At 36.1% G+C, this 23,358-nt stretch overlaps 11 protein-coding genes and 5 pseudogenes across 16 annotated transcripts, besides 1 other annotated feature; 9 read left to right on the forward strand and 7 right to left on the reverse strand.

The window, feature by feature from the left end:
• Nucleotides 1-18,649: part of a mobile genetic element that runs on past the window's edge.
• On the forward strand, nt 335-871 carry TVAGG3_0427530 (protein of unknown function, DUF4106 family; the record flags this gene model as incomplete). The annotated part of the gene is made up of 1 exon (XM_051233685.1): nt 335-871. One exon carries the CDS (start codon nt 335-337, stop codon nt 869-871), a length of 537 nt encoding a protein of 178 aa, XP_051103415.1.
• TVAGG3_0427540 (uncharacterized protein) lies at nt 1,689-2,241 on the forward strand (the record flags this gene model as incomplete). The annotated part of the gene is made up of 1 exon (XM_051233686.1): nt 1,689-2,241. A coding segment is annotated over one exon (553 nt), but the record flags the coding sequence as incomplete, so codon positions are not given.
• TVAGG3_0427550 (protein of unknown function, DUF4108 family) lies at nt 2,959-3,378 on the forward strand (the record flags this gene model as incomplete). Its single annotated transcript, XM_051233687.1, has 1 exon — nt 2,959-3,378. One exon carries the CDS (start codon nt 2,959-2,961, stop codon nt 3,376-3,378), a length of 420 nt encoding a protein of 139 aa, XP_051103417.1.
• On the reverse strand, nt 3,395-3,849 carry TVAGG3_0427560 (annotated as a pseudogene). Its single transcript has one exon. A coding segment is annotated over exon 1 (455 nt).
• Nucleotides 4,311-4,757, forward strand: TVAGG3_0427570 (protein of unknown function, DUF4106 family; the record flags this gene model as incomplete). Its single annotated transcript, XM_051233688.1, has 1 exon — nt 4,311-4,757. One exon carries the CDS (start codon nt 4,311-4,313, stop codon nt 4,755-4,757), a length of 447 nt encoding a protein of 148 aa, XP_051103418.1.
• TVAGG3_0427580 (organellar and viral DNA polymerase type B) lies at nt 4,984-5,304 on the reverse strand (the record flags this gene model as incomplete). The annotated part of the gene is made up of 1 exon (XM_051233689.1): nt 4,984-5,304. One exon carries the CDS (start codon nt 5,302-5,304, stop codon nt 4,984-4,986), a length of 321 nt encoding a protein of 106 aa, XP_051103419.1.
• TVAGG3_0427590 (organellar and viral DNA polymerase type B) lies at nt 5,327-5,898 on the reverse strand (the record flags this gene model as incomplete). The annotated part of the gene is made up of 1 exon (XM_051233690.1): nt 5,327-5,898. A coding segment is annotated over one exon (572 nt), but the record flags the coding sequence as incomplete, so codon positions are not given.
• On the forward strand, nt 6,497-6,697 carry TVAGG3_0427600 (uncharacterized protein; the record flags this gene model as incomplete). Its single annotated transcript, XM_051233691.1, has 1 exon — nt 6,497-6,697. The coding sequence occupies one exon, from the start codon at nt 6,497-6,499 to the stop codon at nt 6,695-6,697; it is 201 nt and encodes a 66-aa protein (XP_051103421.1).
• TVAGG3_0427610 lies at nt 8,417-9,000 on the forward strand (annotated as a pseudogene). The gene has a single exon. A coding segment is annotated over exon 1 (584 nt).
• On the forward strand, nt 9,171-9,737 carry TVAGG3_0427620 (MazG nucleotide pyrophosphohydrolase domain-containing protein; the record flags this gene model as incomplete). The annotated part of the gene is made up of 1 exon (XM_051233692.1): nt 9,171-9,737. One exon carries the CDS (start codon nt 9,171-9,173, stop codon nt 9,735-9,737), a length of 567 nt encoding a protein of 188 aa, XP_051103422.1.
• Nucleotides 9,787-10,049, reverse strand: TVAGG3_0427630 (annotated as a pseudogene). Its single transcript has one exon. A coding segment is annotated over exon 1 (263 nt).
• On the reverse strand, nt 10,195-10,635 carry TVAGG3_0427640 (DNA/RNA polymerases family; the record flags this gene model as incomplete). The annotated part of the gene is made up of 1 exon (XM_051233693.1): nt 10,195-10,635. One exon carries the CDS (start codon nt 10,633-10,635, stop codon nt 10,195-10,197), a length of 441 nt encoding a protein of 146 aa, XP_051103423.1.
• On the reverse strand, nt 11,127-12,005 carry TVAGG3_0427650 (annotated as a pseudogene). The gene has a single exon. A coding segment is annotated over exon 1 (879 nt).
• Nucleotides 14,012-14,530, forward strand: TVAGG3_0427660 (uncharacterized protein; the record flags this gene model as incomplete). Its single annotated transcript, XM_051233694.1, has 1 exon — nt 14,012-14,530. One exon carries the CDS (start codon nt 14,012-14,014, stop codon nt 14,528-14,530), a length of 519 nt encoding a protein of 172 aa, XP_051103424.1.
• TVAGG3_0427670 lies at nt 14,862-15,821 on the reverse strand (annotated as a pseudogene). The gene has a single exon. A coding segment is annotated over exon 1 (960 nt).
• Nucleotides 18,650-18,995: 346 nt separating the features above from the next.
• On the forward strand, nt 18,996-23,046 carry TVAGG3_0427680 (protein CBG20215-related family; the record flags this gene model as incomplete). The annotated part of the gene is made up of 1 exon (XM_001308732.2): nt 18,996-23,036. One exon carries the CDS (start codon nt 18,996-18,998, stop codon nt 23,034-23,036), a length of 4,041 nt encoding a protein of 1,346 aa, XP_001308733.1.
• Between the last annotated feature and the right edge of the window lie 312 nt (nt 23,047-23,358).

The raw sequence follows: 23,358 nt of genomic DNA on the forward strand, positions 1-23,358 counted from the left end.
CGCCAGTTTTGATATAATATTGTATTATAAACTTACCTTTAGAAATATCTGTAAGTTTTGTTGTTATATTTTTGTCTGCTTCAAGAACTTTCACCATTTCAGTTATACCAACTTTCTTTGCTTTATGAAAATATTTTGGTTCAGCAAAGACTGCTATTCTATAACATTTTCCATTGTTTGTGTAAAGAACTATTCTGTCAATGAACTTGTATTGTTTGTGTGTGTAAACTTTGTTTTGCTTCAATTCGAAGAGATACTCAAATACGTCCATCTTTTTATTCTAAGTAAAATGTCATTTCCGAAAAATAGAAGCGTAAGTGTTTCAAAAGGTTTAATGGCGGTGGCAGATGTGAAGTTAAATTCACCAACTCAAACAAACAGTCAAAGTGTTGTTGTCAATGTCAAAGACAGAGATGTTGAAGTGGGGAAACCATACGAAGACGAAGATGGTATAACAATTGTTCCTGTAAAAGAACAACCAACATACCCTGAAGTTAGCAGAGACTTAAGTTCTGTTGCAGATATTCGAAACGACTACCAACAACTTAAAGACAAACTTAAAACTCAGGAGAAGATTTGTCAAGCTTTGGGTATAATGTTAAACTTGGTCGAACACAACCCTGTAAAAGTGAACTCATATGTCATCGCACCTCATGAAGTTTTGAAAGAACTATTGAAACTTTTGACAGAGGCAGACGATATAAACATCAAAGAAATAGAACCCGACGTTAGTTGCTGTGGTGTTTCATATAATGTCATTGACAAGATATACGTTATGAAAGGAGGTGAAACGTTGAACTTAAAATATAGTTTCCCAGACGTCATAAAAATATTTGACGACCACAACATTTCATTAAAATTTACTTGCTAAGTAAATGGCAGAAGACATAGTGGTTTATACTATTACGACTAAAAACCCTGAGTCATATAATTCTATAACAACAAACTTACAAAGTCCTCAAGGACGATATTGTAAACTGACCTTAAACACGATGACGACTAAAGCCTGTTTTGCTCTTTTGACACCAGAAGATTTTGTTGTGAATGGTAAAAAATACTCTTTGAAGATACTTACTCAGATATACCACCAACAGGTTTTGTTGACTTATTTAATACTTTAAGGACGGATGTAACATGTGCTGCAACTAGAGCAGGTTTCATTATGTTTGGATGTCCGACTGAGTTTAGTATAAACGATATGAGCTATAATACAAAACTTATATCTGGTTTTTACTACCAACAGTTTCCTATAACAGGAAAAGGTGTCATACAAGGTTTGTCTGTTCCATTGACTTTAAGTACACCTATTTTATATATTGTTTCAAACTTAGGTTCAAAGTGCTATTCGAATGTCGACAGAAACTACTATGACCAAAAGATACTCATGCGTATAAACAACACTTTCTCTGCTGGTTTGCCTATTGTTCATTCGAATGCAGAGTTTTCAGCTTTAGTGAACTCAAACACTTTAGCAAACATAAACTTAACCTTAGTTGACGCAAACTTTGTTCCTGTAAAACTTTTATGTCCTATGTATTTGTCAATGACGGCAGAAAGTTTCGAATTGGAAGATGCAACTGGTGAAAGTATTGTACTACAAGAACAACTTCAACAACAAATAGCTCAAGAACAACAAATGCAACAACAAAGTCAAGAATAAAAAAATATTTTTTTTTATTTTTATAAAAATGTACAGAATAGATGTTTCAGATTTTTATGACTTCCAAGCGTTCAGAAATATGTGTCCATTTAGAGACTATAACAAAGCAGTCGAGAATTTGAAACGTTTAGTCATTTATGTCGACTCTGCCCCAGAATGTTATGTCATGAAAGAATGGGATGTTGTCTTTAACAAACCAAGAGCAACCATAGTTTCAGAACAAGAATGTAGACAGAAACTTAAGAAAATAAAAGTCGTACAAGTTGGCATGAAGATGTTAGATGCTTGGGATATCTTATTGTCAAAGTTAGAAGATTTTTCAGTTCGTGGTATAAAGTTCTATACACCATCTCCAAACTTCTATTCTATCTTCACTGGATATAAATACGAACAAGTAGAATGGAAAGAAAATGTTATAGAAGCTTGGTTAGACCATGTCAAAGAAATTATATGCAATGGAAACGAAAGAGTCTATGAGTATATCTTATGTTGGTTTGCAAACATCTTACAATATCCAAGTGCTAAAAATGAAACTGCTCTCATCATAATTGGAAAACAAGGAACTGGTAAGAATACTTTCTTTACAGATATTTTGTGCAAACTGTTAGAGGGCTATTCGAACCCTAATATGACAAACTTAGAAAACATCTGCGGTAAATTTAACTCTTCAATAGAGAATATGAAACTTATAGTATGTAACGAACTTCAAAGTATAGATACAACAAAAGTTTTGAACTCGGATGCTTTGAAGAGTCTTATAACAGACAAAGTTGGAGTTGTTGAAAGAAATATAAAGACCAAAGAGTTTGTGAAAATGTTGCAAATTTCATTATGGTTTCAAACAACGCCGTTCCGATGAAGTTAGAAAGTTCTGACAGAAGATATGTAGTTGTCAGAACGTCAGATTCTCATATGCAAGATACAGAATATTTTGACGACTTAGCAGAAACTTTGACACCTAACTTTTACAACCACTTGTTCTCATATTTCATGACATTAGATATTTCTAAGTTCAATCCAAGACAAATTCCATATACCGAAGAGAGACAAACATTGTTAGAAGCAAACAAGAGTGTATATGAACTGTTTATAGATGAGACTAACTTTGAGTGTTTAGATGAAAGGTCATTGTACGATTCATATAAACAGTATTGTCAAGAGTATGGTTATATGGCAGCGTCTAAACGTACATTCTTGGCAAATGTCAAAAATCTTTTAGACATACAGAACGGCGTATATACAAAGAAAAATTTTTCTGAGTAAATTTAAAAAAAATATTTTTTTATCCGATAGAAAAGATGACGAAATATATTTCAGTCAACAAGTACATGACAGAAGTCAAAGAAGAACTAGACCCATTCGCTTATTTGAATGTTTACTTCTACCATTTTGAAAAGTCTACATTTGACAAAGTTTGGAACATCGAACCAGTTAAGTTTGCTATTGTGACTAAAAATGGTGCGAAATTTGAAGACTTAGACATAGAAGGTTTGTTAGCAGTCAAAGAAAATTTTGACAGAAGGTTTTCAAACCTTAAAGAAGGCAAAGCATACAAACTTGTTATACCTTATGAACCAAAGAAAGCAGACGACTATGAATATTATGAGTCTAAGATAGTTGAAGTTCAAGGTAAATTGGGTAAAAAGATTTTAGAGTCTAAGCCAGTGTTTGCTCCTAAAGAGGAAGAGAACATTGACATTGACCCAGAAATGTTCTAAAAATAAAATTTTATTTTTACATGTCAAATTTCTTTTTCTCTGGAACTGGCTCTGGCTCTTTCTTCTCTTCTTCTACTTTCTTTTCTTTCTTCTCTCTCTTCTTCTTCTTCTCTGGTGGAGTTATGTCAAACTTCTCAGAACCATATTTATGTAAAAGTTCTTTGTCCTTTAATAGCTCTTCTATTCTGTTTTCTATTTCATCTTCAAGAACAGCGCATGTGCCTTCTTTGCATTCTAAGAACTTTTGTTGGACTTCATCTTTCCAATCGGCGTCATCTCTGTCAACAAGTCTGTCATTGACAAATTTTAAGACTGCTCTTTGTAATGTTTTATGGTTCTTGTCATATTCCCAGAAACAGAACTTTAGAACAAATTCACCTTTCTTGTTTACACTATGTAAGATTTTATGGTCGACAGATGTTTTGCTGTCGAAAAGTTGTCTCGAATATAGATAGCGAAATCGCTAGACATTTTCAAAAAGATAAAAATTTTAATTTTTCTAAAAATATGTTAGAAAAAAAGTTTGCTGACATTGACAAGAAATTTGAGAATGTTTTAAACAAGAACAAGAGGAAGTTGGAAAATGCTCAGATAAAACCATACATGACAAGTTCTTATTTGCTCAGAATGGTATAACAGGTCTAATTGCACCACCTGGGTCGGGTAAGACTTTCACTTATCTTAAAATGGCTGCACAACAACAAGAACTAGATGAGAAGAACCCATTCTATGAGTTAGTAGTCATTTGTAGTACTTCTGGTCAATTTGACCAAACCGTCAATTCGTTCAAAGATATTATAAAGAAGTCTAAGTTAGTATGTATAAAAGACTCTGAGTTGTTAGATTGGATAAAGAAGTACCAAAGAAGAGTTTTGAAGTACAATGCTATAAATGAGTATGTCAATTCGAAGTTTAAAGACCCAAATGAGGAAATGCAGAGAATATTAGAGAAGAAACACTTCAGAAACAAACAGAAAGAGATAGAATACATTTCGAAGAAATTGCAATCTTACGATTGGAAGACATACCCTCACAGATGTCTTCTTATCTTAGATGACTTTGCTTCTCATCCTTTGTTAAAGAACAGAGAACAAGACATGTGTCGAATTCTTAAGAAGCTCAGACACTTTAACATCTCAGTTGTCATTTGTGTACAGACAGCCAAGAGTTTAAGTAAGGATGTTAAAAGAATACTTACTGATATCATACTTTTCCCTGGATTGTCCGAAGACGATTTCATGGAACTTATGAAAGAGTCCATGGCAGGTAAGTTTGACAGACATGAACTATGGGAGAAGTACAAAGTCATACAAGACCCTCATACTTCTTTCAGAATTCACATCTACGCGAACAAAGTTCAAATTGTAAAAAGTCAATAAAAATAAAGAGTTTTGTGCTGAATTCAATAAAAATATATTTTTAGGGTAGATGGGTATATCTAACCCGATTTCTAACCTCATTTCTACCCCATATGTCCTTACTGAAAAAGTACGTGTTCCATATGTCATTTTACTCTGAATTTTACTCAGAATTCAATAAAAATATATTTTAGGGTAGAAGGGTAGATATACCCTCTTTTCTACCCTCTTTTCTACCCCAGTTATTTTATAACCGTTTCACATGGTAAACATTGTGAATTCGTGAAATTCTAAACAATTTCGTAGCTTCTATTTCTTCTGTCAGTATGTCAAAAGTTTTAACGATACCGAAAGTCTCTTTATATTTCTTCTTGACGTCAGATAGAAGGAAATCGTCAGCAGTTGGATAGTTTTTGTTTAGAAATGTCAACATGTCCATTTTATCTTCTGCTGGTTTCTCTGCCTCCCTCTTTAAGTCAGCATAGTCGTTTCTCATACGTTCTATCTCTTTGACGGAGTAGTTATATTTCCTAATTGCTGCTTTACATTTTGAACATTGTGGGTTCATTTTAGCATTGTACATTGAAATCTTACCTGCTAGTATGACTAAGGCGTCAATTGCTCTCTTTAACTCAAAAGTTGCGGGTTTTATCTGTTCATTCCATATCTTACCTCTTCTATCTTTATCTCTTATCTGCCATACACATTCAGCAACTAACGAAACAAAGTTGTCGTAGGTCTTAAACTCCCCAGATTTGTATATGTCAGAGATGTTCTTATATACCATGTCGCAATCTTTGTCCATGACTTTGTGGTTGCAATGAAATCCAAGAAACTCATAGTTAACCTTTCGTATGAACTTCTTTATTTCTACTGAGTCAGTTGCTTTGACTTCTATTTCATCGAATTCTGGAATAGTAAGCTTTTGTTGTTGGATTTCAGGCAATTTGGGTAAATGGTCGATGAGGTCCTGCATGTCATAAAGATACTGTTCATTTGTTTCATCTTTCGCACAACAGTCCAAAGTACTTGTTAAAAGTTCTTGCTTTATCTTCTGGATTTTTGTTTCGAAAGTATATGAAGAAGGAATGAAGCTTTTCATCTCTACTAACATTGAAGTTGGGTTCATGACTAACGAGTTTGGTGCTGTTGTTGCTAACATGTTCTTACAATAAAAATAAAAAATATTTTTTTAAAAAAACCAACTTTATTTTTTATTTCGGGAAAACTCATGACAAATTCAAGAGGGTAGAAAAGAGGTTAGAAAACAGGTTATATCTAACCTTCTACCCTAAAATATATTTTTGCCGAATTCATGAGTTTTGGTTGAAAGAATACGGTCGAGCCAAAAGTGGCTCGACCTCAAAACAAGCATTTTCTGTATAAAATTCATGAAAATTCATGAGGGTAGAAAAGAGGTTAGAAAACAGGTTATATCTAACCTTCTACCCTAAAATATATTTTTGCCGAATTCAGCAACAAAATTCAAATTGTAAACGGTTTAATAGAAAAAGTGTAATTTTTTTCATGTCCGAAGACTCGAAGGTGCAAACTTCCAAAATACCGACGAACTCAGAAGAGCAGCATGGCAGTATCTTTTGACAACTTCTTTGAGTTCTCCAGGTACACCTTGGAAAATGCTGAAGAACTCGACACAGAGAATTTGGAGAAATTGCACTCCAATACTACATTGACAAACAAAGGGTAAACAAAGGGTAAAATAAGACTAAAAACTTAACGTTTAAAAAGTGACATTTTTAATGAGCTCCGAGTCACCGAGAAAACTTGGTCAGATGTTAGCAGCTTACTTCCCTGAGGAGGATGGAAGCGTTACATACATCAGGTTCAAAAACAACGAACCTGGAATTGCGTACCAAATTCGCAATTACATGACCATGGAAGAGTACGAAAGGTTTCTACAAGAGAAACCAGCTCTAAACAACTCAGAAAAGAAAGAGTAAAAAGTTTAACTCGTAATTGTTTATTTTTTTACTTGTATGGGCAAGCTGCAAGAATGAAGTCAACTATCTCCGTCTTTGTCTTGACCAGTTGGACTGCTCTTGCGAGTACGTCTGTTTTGCGGTCTCCAGCTGGTGTCTGACCTTCGTAATTGCGCATGTTCTTGAGAGCTCCAACTGTAAATGGCTGTAAGATGAAGAGTCTCTCAGACTGCTTTGAGGTAGTCTTCACGGTCACGAACCGAATCTGTGGTACGAGTCGAATTGGTCGACCTTAGGGAAGAGACTGAAAGCCTGTCATCTTCCATAGGGGCTGTGGCATACTCTTTGCGTAAACGGTTCAGACCTTCTTCGAACTCTTGGTCTCTCTTCGATTGGGATTGAGATTGGAATTGGGGTAGAGGGTTTGACATGAACATCCAAGGGTTAGGGAAGTAAGGCATGGGTTGAGGAGGGTAGTTTGGAAAGCCTTGTGGTGGGTAGTTTGGAAAGCCTTGTGGTGGGTAGTAACCTTGAGGTGGAAATTGGTAGTAATTCGGAGGTCCTTGTTGGAACTGAGGTTGCTGAGGAGACTGTTGTTGGTGCTGGAGCATGCTGTTCCTCTGGCTGTGGAACGGGTTCAGTAGGTGGGACGTCGGACATTCGTTTGTGTCTTAACCGTCTTTGTTCTGAAACAATATAATATTGTCTTGAAAAAGTACAACATTGTCTTGAAAAAGTACAACATTGTCTTGAAAAAGTACAACATTGTCTTGAAAAAGTACAACATTGTCTTGAAAAAGTACAACATTGTCTTGAAAAAGTACAACATTGTTCTGAAAAAGTTCAAGACTTGTTCTGAAAAAGTACAGCTGTCCTCAAATTTGAGAGACATTGTACTGAATTTATACAACATTGTTCTGAAAAAGTACAACATTGTTCTGAAAAAGTACAATATTGTCTTGAAAAAGTACAACATTGTCTTGAAAAAGTACAACATTGTCTTGAAAAAGTACAATATTGTACTGACTCAGTATGGAGCTTGACCCCTTAGACGAAGCAATTTATCTAATTGAGGTAAATGAAACGTGAAGGAATATCTCAAGCAAGTGCAAACCAAGCAAGTCCATTGGCTTCTGGTTGTCCAAGAATAGTGTCTTAAAGTTGGAAATTGAAACAGGTGTTGCAATTCAAGTTCCAGAAGGCACTGCATTCGATGATATTAAGGATGTGAAGAAAGAAGCCCTCTTGAAGTTCTTCATGAAACGTCCTTGGATACTACTTCCATATCGTGAGAGCCCAATTCCACGAATTACACAAATTCTCAGAGCACTACTTCACTACTCTGGACAGCCGTTCTTCATAACCTCAGAAGGCGACATCCAACCAATTCTTCAGCCAGTTCAGTAAACATCTCATTTTAACTTCACTTTTTTTATGTTTTTACTCACACTCGTACTCAACAGGTTTGTGTACAACTATTTCAACTGTGAACCTTGTATTGACCGGTCTTCCTGCAAATGCAAGTTCGGTCAATACACAATTTATGGTGGCAAGAAAGACAGTGGGGAATGTTATTCTGACATCTGTTGTTGCGCTCGAGAGAGAATTGAAATTCCACCCAACTCCAACACCAACACTCAAGTTGCCAAAGACTCATGTGAAGAAGAAGCCTTCTGGTAAGTTTCTTATAGCCATATACATGGCACGCTTTGAGTAAAAACATTTTTTTTCATTTTTTGAATGAAGCAAGTTAAATTCGTCCCACACCAATCTCAATGGACCGATGAAGAGTTTCAAGCTATGGTTGAAGGCGTTGAGAACGACATAGACGGCGAACTTGAAGGAGCTCAAACCACAATTGCAACCAAAATTGCACAAGTCAAGGAACAGATAGCTCCACTTAAAGCTACCAAAGCTACTCTTGACCTCATGGATAGTTACCGTTTAGAAGTAAAGAGTGGAATAAGACAATTAAAATTAAAACTTCTAAACTACGAAGCTATACTCCAAAAGTTAGCAGAAATGAGAAGACTTTACCAGAGCTACTTACATGTAAGGGACTTACCTTCAAGCAGTCCGACCAAAGATGAATTTTCTGACATTGTCCCAATTTTGTCCGAAAGTCAGCTCAGATGTTTGAACTGCTCCCAACATATCCAGAATATGAACGTTTGCCTGAACTCTTCCGCAATCTCAAAAAACGTTTTTTGGTTCTCATGTTCGAAACTTTTATCGGAAGAGACAACAAACGTTCAGAAGAAGAACAAGATATTATTTTAAACTTGTTGTATGACTTAACCGTCATAACAAGCTTTTTGAAGTAAAACCGTCATTCTCAAACCACTTCATTTTTTCGATGTCCGAACAAGCACCGAAGCCGAACACAATGGCAGATGTCCTTTCAATGTTGCCAGACAAGCGCCCAGTTCAAATTCAAATTTTGAATTTGAAAGCTCATCTGACAAACACCGTTAAGACTCTCCAAAGTAGTCTTATGGAAGAGATGAAGGGACTTAAAGGTGAGTTCCTCATGAACCAAGCTTCCAATGAGAAAGTCCTGAACGATTTGACGGAAACCTTGCGCATTTACGCGAGAGAGAACCGAGACCTTGCCAGACTCATCTACCGTTTCTTCGAAGAGATAGATGCCATCTGGAAGGTACTCGGAAAGGACAGAACCTCCAACACCGTACTTCGTGAACACAGAATTGCCGAAGGAATTGTCGAGGAAGAAGAGAAACACGAAGAAGAGGAAGAGGAAGAAGAGGAAGAAGAGAAACACGAAGAAGAGGAAGTTTGGGCAACCCTTGTTGCCGATGACACTTACGAAATTTCCCAACCCTACCCATACCAAATCCGCAACAAGGAGACCGGCAAGGTTCTTACCCCAGTTCTCAACAACTTGGGACACTTGAACCTTACCCTTCGGAATTACGGTTCAATCTCCATGGGCAAGCTTGTCGCAATTCAATGGGTTCCAAATCCAAACAAGAGGACGAAGGTCAGACACATTGACGGTGACAAGCTCAACAACCGTAAGGAGAACCTCGAGTGGTTCTAAGAGTAAAAAAATTTTATTTTAGGGGGAAACCCCGAGTAAATTTAGGTGTTTATTTAGTTAAGTAGCTTAAATTAATGAGAATTTGGACAAGTAGTTCCTGACCCTGAATTGGACTCTTTCGTCATCCCAGTTGCCTAGGAGGTCGTCCCAGAGGAGTTGGTAGAATTGCCAATCCAAGGACGATTTGTCCTCCCAGGCATTGAGGATGTACTGCTCGTAGAGTTTCATGACCTCTGCCTTGCACCAGACACCCTCTCCCTTGGAACGTAAGGCTTCTTCGAAGTGCTCGAATGCGATTGGCTGCTTGACCATCTGAAATGACACTTTTTGTACGTTTGGTCAATGTTTGTGTCTCGTGCCATAGTCGACGAAAATACAAACAAACAGGTTATATATGAGTTTGAGACCAAGAATGGTGTAACTCGACCTGTCCGATTCAAATTCGAATAAAAATTTTTTATTTCATGCAATGTTTTATTTCTGTGCCGTCTTCAAGTATGCCCCAGTACTTACGCTTGGAGAGGACATGAACTTCGGTGAAAATTTTGTCCAATTTGAATTGACCCATCTTTTCACCGACTAAACCCATTTCAATGAGTTTGTTGTATCCTTCTTCGTTCGTCATGAGTGCGTCAATGTTCTCATAGTAAACCTTCACTTTGGATTTGACTTCGGAGAAGAATTTGTTGTAGTTGTCAAGGACTGCCTTTGCGAACTGAGGGTAAGACCAATGTTCGACAATAGGTTTTAATGTGGTTACTAAGCCACTTTGACCTTGAGTGAATTCGTACTTCAAAACAAAAGGAGAAAACCTTTCAACAAAGTTGTCGACCTTCTCATAATGTTTACTCTTCATCTCTTGAGGTTTCTTAATGGAATATCCCCATGTCGAATTCATAAGCAATTTGAGTGTCATTGCAAGTTTGGGGTTTGAAGCTTTCCTAATATCATACAGTTGTTGTATGACTTTTCCAACTGTATAGTTCCTTCCTGGGAACTCACCATCTTCGTTTGGAATTCCAGTCGGGATATATTGGACGAACCTCATGTATGCAGCGTTAAGGTCGACATAGTATATCTTTTCATCTGAGTCGAACTTGTCGCAACCAATGGGTCCAGTTCGTGGAAATTCAAGTGAGTCTCTTATCTTCTGAGAAACTTCTCCTGTTATCTCATAAACATCGTCGAAGCAACCTGTTTCATATAAAACCTTCTGACCTAACTCAGATGCTCTCCAATACAATTTGACGTCAATTGGATGTCTCAATGGAAGTTTGTTTATAGCATCTTGAAGTTCTTGCAACCTCATTGGAAGTTCTTCTGGTTCAGGTTGGTATCCGAACAATCCAACTCCTTTTGGAACTGTGTACTTCTTTTGTGCTATAGAACTTTGTCTGGAACAACTTTTGGTCTTTGCTAACAATGAAAAGTTTGTTTCGTCTTTTGGTACAAAAGTTTCTGTCAGCTTGTCATCTGGAATTGGTTCCAACAAACCTTTCTCGAAAAGAATGTTTACAGCTCTGACAATGTTGCACTTGCCTTTTCCGAACAATGGGTTTGTAAGACTTTCGTTCAACATGAAGTGGTTGTGGACAATTACAATCTTCAACCATGGTAAGTCTTTGTCAACAACATAGTCGTCATGTGAAGAACCTTTAGCTGTAGGTATGTTGACTCGGATATTGACATTTGCCAACGGTGCAATTTTTGCCAATTGACCTCTGAGAATGTACCTTGTCTTCACACATGACTCAAGATACTTCATCTTCTCATCTGTAACAAGACCAGAGTTCCTGAGACATGTAAGAATACAAGGTTCATTGACAATTGTTTCAATTGAATTGTAAATTCCATACCTTGTCAAGTCAATGTCAGACTTATTTATGAACGGGAAGTATCCAGCATGTTGTCTGACTGCTTGAGGGTTAGGTTGGTACCATTCAAATTTTACACTTGCAATTCCTTCAATTGCATTCAAAATGTCTGAGTCGGAGTCAACCATTTGTTCTCTCTTTGTAGTCTTGAAAGCGTCAAGAAGTTGTGCGGCTGTTGTGACATTGCCATGTGCATAGTAAATGTGACCGTCCAAATCTGTTACGGTTAGTCTGAGATTGTATCCTTTCTTATTTCCGTCTTGTATGCAGCAAGTACTCCCATGAAGCCTTCTTTGTTCTTTCCTTCGTCAAAGTTTACTGTAAAGGTTCGACCAGATGTAATTTGACTTCTAACTTCACGATACTTTTCATATGCATATCTTGTTCTTTCCATGGGAGCATGTCTTCTTCACCTTTTCCTTTTTTCCTTCTCAAAGGATGCAATTGTTCGTCATGTTTCCAGTAGAATCTGGCAAAGCCGTCGTGTCCTTCAACTTGAGGTTCACTAACATCGAAAGGCATGTCCATAAGACGTTCTTCTTCTAACCTCTCTAGTCTGTTTGGATAATTTGCGCGCGCTGTTTCCAAGTCCATTTCATAGCGAAGACCAGACATTTGTCATAGACTTTTATGGGTCTTCCCTTCCTATATTTAAACTTTTTGAAACTTTCCAACCATATCTTTCTAACTCTGCTTTTATTCTAGCAGATTTTCTATCCATTCTATATGGGGGCATTTTTATAAAAATAAAAAAATATTTTTTTCTTTACTTAACATAACCGCCTGCTGCCATAAGTCTTTGACGCCAACCCATACCAGCTAATGAAGGTTGACTTGGTTTAGTTTGGAAACTAAACTTTGGTTTTGGTTTATCTTCAGTTTTTGGTTTTTCTTCTTCTATCGGTTTTTCGTCACTTTTCGGTTCCTCTGACTTTACCTCACTTGCAGGTATGGTTGTGTCGTCAACATCTTCATAAATATCATATGCCATTTGTTTTTGTTTTCCTTTCAACTTTTTGTGTTTGTTGTAAAGTTTAGAATATTTCGACTCTAAGTCAATGAGATGTTCTATAATGAACTGTTGGTCAGTGAAGTAAACTTTTCCATCTGTTGTCTCGAAAGCTCCTTCAGACTTCAATATTTTATTTGTGAGAGTCTGTTTCTTTTTTGAGATACTAGCCGTTCCATTTCTATGAAAAGTGACTTTATAGTTAGGGTTTGTATTTCCAGACCTGGCACTTTCTATTATTGAATTTTTCTCTTCATCTGTAAGTTCTTTGACAGGTTTTGACAATGGTTCTGAACTTTTTGTTTGTGGTGTCAAATCTACCGTTTCAACTTCTTCGGTCATTTCATCTCAGTAAAAAATTTTAGTTTGTTTGTTTTCAACTGGTTGTTTAGGTTTTTTAAGTCGGTCTAAAACTTCCTGAGGTATAGGAAGAACTTGACAAACACGTGGTTGTGTAACTGCTGGAAGTCGACAAATCCATCTTGAACCATTTGTCTCAATGCTGTATTGTTCATTTCATCTCAGTAAAAAATTTTACATTCCCCAGTTTGAGGCGGTTGCGGTTGGTTATTGTTTACCCACTGTTGTGCATGGTTATATCCTCTGTTAAAGAATCTTTCACCTTGGTCCATATAGTGTCCTGCTTGGTTATAGTAGTCATTTGCTTTGTTATATAGTTTCCTGCTTGTCTTCCTACATTGTCCATCCATCCTTGAACTTTTCCTCTTGTTTCAGGATTTGGAATAAGATTTGCTGCATCTCGTGCTACCTCCCAACCTTTCTGTACAGTTTGTATAATAGGTTGTGCTTTCTCTTTAAGTATACCTAATGTACTCAAAATCTTCCTTCCAATTCCAAATGCACCTCTGGCTATTGTTCCCACTGCGGGCAAAAATCTGGATGCAACTCCTGCTAATGCGCCAAATAAACCCATTTCTTATAGGTAAAAAATGACGAATCCAAACAAGGACCCCTATGTTTCTAAAGCGACAAAGAAAGCACTCATGATAAAAATCTTTAGTTCAACACCAAATGCTTGGTTTATGGATATCTTGGAAAACATTCCGAGGTATAGAGAAGATGGACCACCATACTGGCTAATATTTGTCGGTCAAAACACAAGATACTGTGAAGCCATACCATTACAGTCCAAAAATATTTTAGATGTGAAAACTGCTTTGACAATATTCGTTGACAAATACCATCCAACAAAACTGACATCTGACTGTGAAAGTTCTTTCAAATCAGACGATATTAAAAACTATCTGCGTTCAAAAAATGTAAACCAATATTTCATTGTCGACCAAAACCATTCTGCTCTTGGTGTCATTGACAGTTGTATAAAAATCTTAAGAGACTTAAACCAACCACAAGGTGGTGAGGTAGATGAAATGTCATATGACGACAAGTATAGACACTTCTCCATGGCAAAGATGAGACAAGTTTTAAATATTTACAATAGCCGTAAACAAAAAGGTTTGGGAAACCATTCCCCTGAAGAAATGAAAAACAACCCTGACTTAGAGAAAGACTATATATTTAATAGTTTAGTCAAAAGAGACAAACAAGAAAGAATGCCAGGCTTCAAACTTAAGAAAGGTGACAAAGTAAAAATAGAAATACCTAAACGCGACCCATATGAAAATACTATTGACTATGACAACAATGGGAACTCGACAGGTACTCACCTTCGTGTTCGTAAAAATAGAAGAAAGTATACAAGAGAATATTATGAAGTTTTAGGCAAACATGGCAAAATGTACAGACTGCAAGCAGAAGATAAAACTACTATTGTCAGACCTCGTTTCAAACTTGTTAAGGTTCAAGGTGGTATACTTTCAAAGACAGTTCCAAACAAATATAAGACAACTCCTGACGAATATGCTAAAGAAGTTGAAAATGACGACTAAGCAATTCTATACCATGCACAAACTGTCATGTAAGGTGGCATGTATTTTTTACCTAGTCCTGTAGATGTTGTTGTAAAAGTATGTTGGTGGTTTCCTCCTGGTTCAGTTTGTCGAAAAGTCTTTTTTGCTGAATGGTTATAATCTGGAGATAAAACGTCATAGCCAGCTTCATACTCTGAGTTGTATAATGGGTGGTCTCTTAATGAGTGGCTATGGTTTCCATTAGAACTTGTTGTACCAGAATGACTATGTGGTGGCAAGTTGTCGACAGATATCGTTTTACTTCCACCTGTTTTCTTTGGAGTGTGTGCACAATACAAAAAACTTTCGAGTATTTGAGTCCAAGTTCCAAAACCAAGTACTACTTCTGGTCTGGTAGAGTTCATTGACGTATAAATAGAACCAACCGGGTAAATGGTTTGAAGTATTTCTGTCTTTAATGTTTGAAGCTCTGTTTTGTCTGCTTTCTTGTCATATAAATCTTGAGCAGTGAATTTAATATTATGTTCATCCTTCATGACATAAACATCTTTACATCTAATGTTCTCATCGTCGTTATGTCGTCATCCGATGTTAAACCTTCTGGAAAGTTAGGAGGTTTCCAATCTAATACATCCCCACCAGTTTCTTCAACCGTTCCTGCAATATTTTCTATAGCAACAGTTGTAAAACTTGTATGTGTATGTTTCTTTGTCAGCTTTGTCATCTAAGGTTTCTTGTAAGTTTGCAATATTTGCAATGGTATGTGTATGTAACGTCACTTTTCCTGTTTAAGGTTTCTTGTAAGTTTGTAATATTTGCAATGGTATGTGTATGGTTCTTGTCGGCTTTAAGGTCTAAACATCCTGAAACCCATCCTGTATCGGCTTTCTTTTAAAATCTTTGTTGTCCGTTCATGGTACCAGTCAACCCTTTCTTTAATTTCATTGTCTTTTTCATCCACATATTCCTTATCTGCCTTCTTCACTAACCCACTAGCCAGATATGCTAACTCATCGTCTACATATTCTTTGTCAGCTTTGTTGTTAACATCTGCTTTCAAAAGAAGTTCAGATATAGGTTTCTCGTTTAAAGTTCCTTTTGTTGGATTTATACAAACAGTATGGTTCTTACTGTCTTGAAACAGAAACTCGTCTGTCATTGGGTTTATCGTCAGTTTTAAGTTTCCTTCTTTCAATGACTCAGATATCTTAGAATAGTTTGAAAAGTTTGTTGTGTTCTTATTTAGAGCTTGCAAAATGAGTTGTCGGTTGTGTTGTATTTCTCTCATAGACGCTGTTTCTTTCGACATTTTTATTCTAGATAAAATATGCTTTCAATAGAAAAAGAAAATTCAAGAGTTGCTACAACTAAACCATTAGATGAACTTTTTACGAATGTCGGTCAAAAGTTTGAGACAGAGACCGTAAAGCATGAAGGCTATCGTTTTGACTACCCATTAAGATGGTTAAGAGACCCATCCGTCACAAAAGCTGTTGGCTTTCGTAGAATGAAGTTCATTTCAGAAGCCATACATGGTTTCCCATTTACGGTCGCTTTTGAAGTTCGATACTATAACAAAGAAAAACGTACGTATGAGAAATTTGAACAGGGAAAACTTTTACAAGTGAATTTGCTTGTAAACTTAGAAACAACTCTTCAAGCTTTTCAAGAAAAAATAAACGATATCTATCTCGAATATGCAAAACAGTACAACATTGACGAAGGAGAGTACCATCTCGATATTATATATGACAGGAAAAATGCAACTGTTAAATCAATAGAATAGAAGACCTTGGAGAAGACGTTTATATTTCTACAAAATATAACAACTTGGCATGGTATAGATTTTTGAGGATGTTAAATCAGCCTGCAGAATATCCAGTACACCCAGACTTTTATGAAGTCGAAAACCCTAATGGAACATATGAAAATGTTTTCGACTCAGATGCTATTATAGTTCATGCTTCATTTTCTGGTGCACAAAACTCTTTTTTATGCTTGGCAAATGACTTTTACGAAAAACCTACAAAGCTATATGAACCACCGAGTGGAAGTATTTCAGACTTTCAAGTATGGTTTACAACAGATGGAAGAAAGAGAATAGTTCCATTATACCATGCGTTTTACTTAGAACTTAGTCTCATATACAACTACTATCGAACGGTAAAAATATAATTTTTAATACGGTTGAGGTGTTGGATTTGGTTGCCAACTAGACTGTGGTGCAGGTTCAGGCTGTTGTATAACAGGAGCTTGTTCTTCTGGTTCAGGGTCTTTAGGTATAATACCAACAAACTGACCTACCCTTTTACCAATATTTTTGACTCCGTTCCAAATTCCTCTTCCGACAGTTTTTATTCCATTCCATATACCTCTTCCAACATTTCGAAAGAAGTTTCCTATCTTACTGAAGAAACCCATTTTACTATATGTAAAAATCTAATGTCCGCCTAGTCTCTTACGTTTCCTGTTGAGTTCCATGCATTCTTTAACTGGAGCTCATACATTCTATTTCTCCTCTGGTAGAAAACATATTCTGGGTCAACTCCTGTGTTCGCGTCATCTGCATAGAGTTGTTTATATCCCACTTCGGGTTTGTATAAAACTCTTTCCATCTCATATTTGCATACCATGGTGGTAAGCCTAACGCAGCGTCATTTGACATGGCAGTTTGCATTTGTACATCTGTTGGCACTTGACCATAGTTTGCCATTGCAGTTTGTATTCTAACTTCATTTGGAATATTTTCTGGGTTTGGTTGTCCAGGTTGCTGTGCATTCGCTAAGTTCTGTGCGTCCATTTAATATTAGATAAAAATATCTCTTACGAGTACATATGCTGAACATTTGCTGGTATTGGTTCATCTTCATATTCTCTATATCTTTCTGCCACGTCAAATAAGTAAATGACACAATGGAAAAAACCTAAAACAAGTAGTCCTATTTCAAACCACATTTACTTACTAGTAAAATTTCTTTGTTATGACACTTTTCCGGTTTATAGGACCTCTCTCATATTCTATCTTGTCATATCTAAACTCATAGTCATGTATGTCCTCTAACCATCTCATGACACTTTCCAAACCACTTTTATCGGATGTAAAGTAAAAGCATGGATGGTTATGTAAAACGTCTAAAGTTTCTAAAGAGTCTCTCAAAGTCCAGTCTACTTGGTATTGAAAATCCCATGTGTTATAGAACGGCGGGTCCACTATAAAGAAAACATTTTCCTTGTCTTTATATTTTTCATACAACTCTGTCCAATGACATCTCACAAACTCTATACCCTCAATATATTTTTCTATGTTCTCTTTGAAAACATTTGTATAGTTAAGATATAAAACGTTTGACATAAGTGTTTCAATGTCATGAACTCTTATAGCACCACTATATAATAGTCTAGAAGATATACTATCCCAGTCAATATACTCTGCTTTTTTCAAAACCTCTCTGACAGTATTTTTCTTATCTAATGGTATACGTTCCATCTTACCTATAGGTATCTTTTCTTTTAACTCTTTCAATATTTTGTTTGTGTCTGGTATATGTTTGAGACGGTTCGTATAGTTGTCGAAGTCATTGCATATAATCTTTGAGTCTGGGAATATTATATGGCACAAATGGGATATATAGAAACTTCCACCGAACAAATCTACAAATGTTAGACCATTCGGTAGTTTCTTAAGTTCTCTCAATAGAATATCTTTACATCTACTCTTATTTCCAAAGAAGGGTAACGGTGGTTTTGTAAAATTCATTTTATATATATAATAAAAATGTTTTTTCCTGAAAAGTGACAGAAAAGTGACAAAACATGAAAACTACTCGGTCAAAGGTCATATTTTCAGTAAGGACATATGGGGTAGAAAAGAGGTTAGAAAACGGGGTAGATATACCCTTCTACCCTAAAATATATTTTTATTGAATTCTGAGTAAAATTCTGAGTAAAATGACAGATGTTTATATGACACTTTCTCCGGTTTATAGGACCTCTCTCATATTCTATCTTGTCATATCTAAACTCAAAGTCATGTATGTCCTCAAAACTTCATTTCTCCTAAACATCTTCGGGGCTAGAGGGCACGAAGTGCCTGGAAGCCCCACTACCTTTTTTTTTTTTTTTTTTTTTTTTTTTTTTTTTTTTTAACAATATGTTTAAATATGATTAAGAGTCTATATCTTCATTATTGAAAAAAGTCAACAACCCAAATCAAATATTCACCACATTAGATATTTGAATACTTTTTTTGAAAATTTGCGCATAAGATAGTATTGTATCATTGATTATATATTTCATAATATTGGTCGCCAATTCTTTGTTGTTATACCATTTTTAAAGCAAATATTAAAAATTGAATAGTTGTAAACTAAGGTAGTGATCCCTTAAAATCGCGGTATCGGCACTTTTAATAAAATTCTAGAATAATTATTAATACATGATTTTAGATTAGAAATTTCAAATTTATTTCAAATTTTAGCATAAAATGTTTCACATCGGATATAAATCAACACCTCATTTTTCTTTTATTCTAATTGAAAAGGTAGCATTTACTAAGAAAGTTGATGTACCTGTATTTGTCCGTGTGGAAAGGAAAAAATCATCAGCTGGTGTAATGAAAAAAGCATTTAACTCAGAAACTAAATTCCAGCTTGCAGACTCAAACAATATTGTCCAATTCAACAACGAATTTCAGATTCCTGTAACAATTTTCACAAAGAAAGGTGAAAAGCCTCAAAAGAAAGTTGTCGAAATTACCTGCTTGAGTGTTGCTTCTAAAAAGGAGCCAGAAAAAGTTGTTTGTACATGGAAATTTGATCTTGCTAATCTTGCCGATCCAAAAGATTCCTCTGTTCAAACATCACAAACAAAGTGCGATTTCGGTATCGCTACACTTTATATTAGAATCGTTTTAATTCCGGAAACAGACTATCCTGATGGTCCTCCAGAGAGCTATTTCTCATTTGTCACTTCCAAAGCTGAAGCACCCGAAATTGAGAACACTCTTCACAACGACGATCCTACAGATCTCAATGTCCAAGATGATGATGGAGATAGCGAGAATCAGCTTGTTCCAACCAAAAAGAAGAGGAAACAAAAAGATGACAAATCTAAGGAAGGCGAAGGCGATAAAAAGAAACATCATCACAAGGATAAGTCTGTTACCGAGGAAGGTGAAGAAAAGGAAAAGAAGAAACATAGGAAATCTAAAGCAGATGGAAATAATGAAGATGAAACTACTGAAAAGAAGCATCGGAAATCAAAGGCCGGAGAAGGAGAAGACAAAGAAAAGAAGCATCATCACCACAAATCAAAGAATGAAGATGGAGAAGAAAAAGAAAAGAAACATTGCTCATCAAAGGCTGGAGCGGGAGAAGAGAAGGAGAAAAAGCATCATCATAAATCTAAAAATGAAGATTCTCAATTACAAGAACCAACTGAAGCTGAAAAAGAAGAATCGAATAAAGATACTAAAGTAGAAGTCAAATACATAGCAGTTCCAATGCCTCCACCACCTTCAAACAAGCCACCACCACCGAAGAAGGCTGCGCAATCCGAAAACGGCGAAGAAGCCGAGAAACAAGAAGAATCACCGAATGAAGTTGAACAAAAACAAGAAGAAGTCAAACCAGAAGAATCTCCAAAGGTTGAAGAACCAAAGAAGGAAGAGCCGAAACAAGAAGAAGTTAAATCTGAAGAAATTCAGAAGAATGAAGAACCGAAATCAGAAGAAACGAAGAAAGAGGAAGCTCCAAAGGCTGAAGAACAAAAGAAGGAAGAAGAACCGAAGAAGGAAGAGGCCAAATCTGATGATGAGAAAATCGAAGAAATCGAAGTTGTCGGAGAAAAGAAGAAACATCATCGTAAATCCAAAGCTGAAGAACCATCTGAAGAAAACAAAGAAGATTCTTCCAAACTTATTAATGAAGAAGAAGAAAAACGTAAGCAAGAAGTGGAAGAAAAGAAACGATTAGAAGAAGAACAAAGACAAAAAGAAGAGGAAGAAAAGAAGAAAGCTGAAGAAGAAGAGAAGCGTAAACAAGAGGAAGAAGAAAAGCGTAAGAAAGAAGAGGAAGAAAGGCTCAAACAAGAGGAAGAAGAAAGATTGAAGAAAGAACAAGAAGAAAAAGCTAAACAAGAAGAGGAAGAAAAGAAGAAAGCTGAAGAAGAAGAAAAGCGTAAGAAAGAAGAGGAAGAAAGACTTAAATTGGAAGAAGAAGAAAGACTCAAACAAGAGGAAGAAGAAAAGAAGAGATTAGAAGAAGAACAAAAGAAGAAAGAAGAGGAAGAAAGGAAACAAAAGGAAGAAGAAGAGAGAATTAAGAAAGAGGAAGAAGAGAAGAAGAAACAAGAAGAAATTGTTGCTGCAGTTGAAGTTAAAGTTGAAGAGAAAGAGAAGAAATCTTCTTCAAGTTCGTCATCTAGTTCTAGTTCAAGTGATGACGATGAAGCACTTATGAAACTCGCTGAAGAACAAGGAATCAACGATGAACCAGATGAGAAAGCTGAGGAAGAGTTGAAGAAACTTGCTGAGGAAGAAGAAAATCACGAAGAAAACGAAATCAATCTCGACGAAGAAGTCGAAACTGAGGATAAACTCAAGCAAGAAGAAGAAGAAAGAAAGAGAAAAGAAGAGGAAGAAAAGGCAGAACAAGAGAGAATCAAGAGAGAAGAAGAAGAAAGACTCAGACAAGAAGAAGAAAAGAAGAGATTGGAAGAAGAAGAAAGACTCAGACAAGAAGAGGAAGAAAGGAAGAAGAAAGAAGAGGAAGAGCTTAAACTTCTTGAAGAAAAGAAGAAAGCTGAAGAAGAAGAACAAAAGAGATTGGAAGAAGAAAAACGCAAGCAAGAAGAGGAAGAAAAGAAGAAAGCTGAAGAAGAACAAAGACAAAAGGAAGAAGAAGAAAAGCGTAAACAAGAGGAAGAAGAAAGACTTCGTTTGGAGGAAGAAGAAAAGAAGAGATTGGAAGAAGAAAAGAAGAAAGCTGAAGAAGAGGAAAAGCGTAAACAAGAAGAGGCAGAAAGACTCAAACAAGAGGAAGAAGAAAGAATTCTTTTGGAAGAAGAACAAAAACAGAAAGAAGAGGAAGAAAAGAAGAAGGCGAAGAAGTCTTCTTCATCTTCATCTTCTTCTTCTTCCGATGACGAAGAAGAAAAAGCCAAACTTGCTGTCGCCGCTGTTGCAACTGTTGCTTCTGCATCCATCTACGCAGAAAGTATCATGGATGAAGAAGACAAACCACAGCAACAATACAACGATTCCATCATGGATGAAGAAGACAACAAACAAGAAGAGAAGAAATACAGTGATTCCATTATGGATGAAGATGAAAAAGAAGTCAAAAAGAGTTCAAGTTACAGCTCATCAAACGAAGAAGATGATGAAGCATTACTTGCAAAACTCGCAGGAGAAAACGCCAGCGAATCCAATGCAGAAGATGACGCAGCGTTGGAAAGACTCGCAAACGAAATGGGAGTTGAATCAGAGGAAGAAATCCAGAACAGAATAATCTTCAAGGAAAAGATGTCGAAGATCTTTACTGCTCATGATAGAAACCTCTTAGACATCGCTCTCAAGTTCTGTGGAACAGAAATCAGTTACATCTGCTTCAGATATGTCGCGTTTCCAACAAACAGAAACTTCAATTTCACTGACAGAATGATTGATCCATTGACAAGGTACAGAATCTTCGAATTCACGTCCCTTACGAAAGAAGACGTCAACTCCATGTTCAAACCTGTTTTGATGTCAATCAAATACGCTGTTTCCTCTGATACAGACTTAGATGGCGCTTTAGGTTTGTTGTCAACAATCATCAATTTCGGATTGCAATTGCAGATGATTGCTGGCCCTTATACATCAACACACTTTGATGTAATTAAGAAGATTGAAGAGTACATCAGTACATTAATGAATGTATTGATGCAGAAGCTGTTTTCTAGCATCGGAACATGTATAATGTGTGATGGAGAAAACATTACTTTCGATGAAGAATCAAACAAGAAATTAAAGGAAACTTCAAAGGTTTTCAAAGAATCAATCGAAAAATATTCTATTCCTGAAGAAGTTGTCCAATCAATTGTCGTATCTTGCGCACATTATTTCGCTGCAATCATCTTCAACGTCATCGTCTCGACATCAGAGAAATTCAAGGCTGAAAACATCATTTCTTTGCTTCAAAAATTGAGAGAAATTCAGTCTCTTTTTGTTTGTTTACCAAGTAATTTCCCTGAAGCTTTCGATTCTATTTTGAGGCTTATTACTATTGTACAGAGCCTTGAGGCAGGAACAACACTCCAGAGAATGAAAGTTGATGCTCCTTTGTGGAGATCTGTCGCAGAAAGAATGGAACATCCTGTTCTCCCTGACGGAGCAACTTTGGATGATATTTCACCACCAACACCAAGAGCTAAACTCCAAAAGCCTGTTAAACAGATGGACTCACAATTCTCTTACGAATGGCTGTTTACTACATCAGCTACAAATAACTATGATGAAGGAGATTCATCAGAATCGGATGAGTAATTTTTATTTTTTTGAATAAACTATATTTTTATTATTTTAAATTTTACTTTAGTTTGTTTTTCTTTTCAATGTTTGAACTTTCTAATATTTGATATTAATCTCATTTTCATTGTTTAGGCATCCATAACCTTCATGCCACATATCTGAGAGATTCTTGCTGAAATTTCTTGTTTGTGAATGACAATTCAGATTAGAAATGATTGTTGTCTCAAAAAGATTGTTCCTTTTTTTCATTGAGATATACTTGTTATTTTTCAGTCAAATATACATGTGTTCATATGAGTACATATTTCTTTAGGAAATTTCATGTAAATCTTTTTAG

Source organism: Trichomonas vaginalis, chromosome V, assembly GCF_026262505.1.
Source record: "Trichomonas vaginalis G3 chromosome V, whole genome shotgun sequence".
NCBI classification, from domain to species: domain Eukaryota; phylum Parabasalia; order Trichomonadida; family Trichomonadidae; genus Trichomonas; species Trichomonas vaginalis.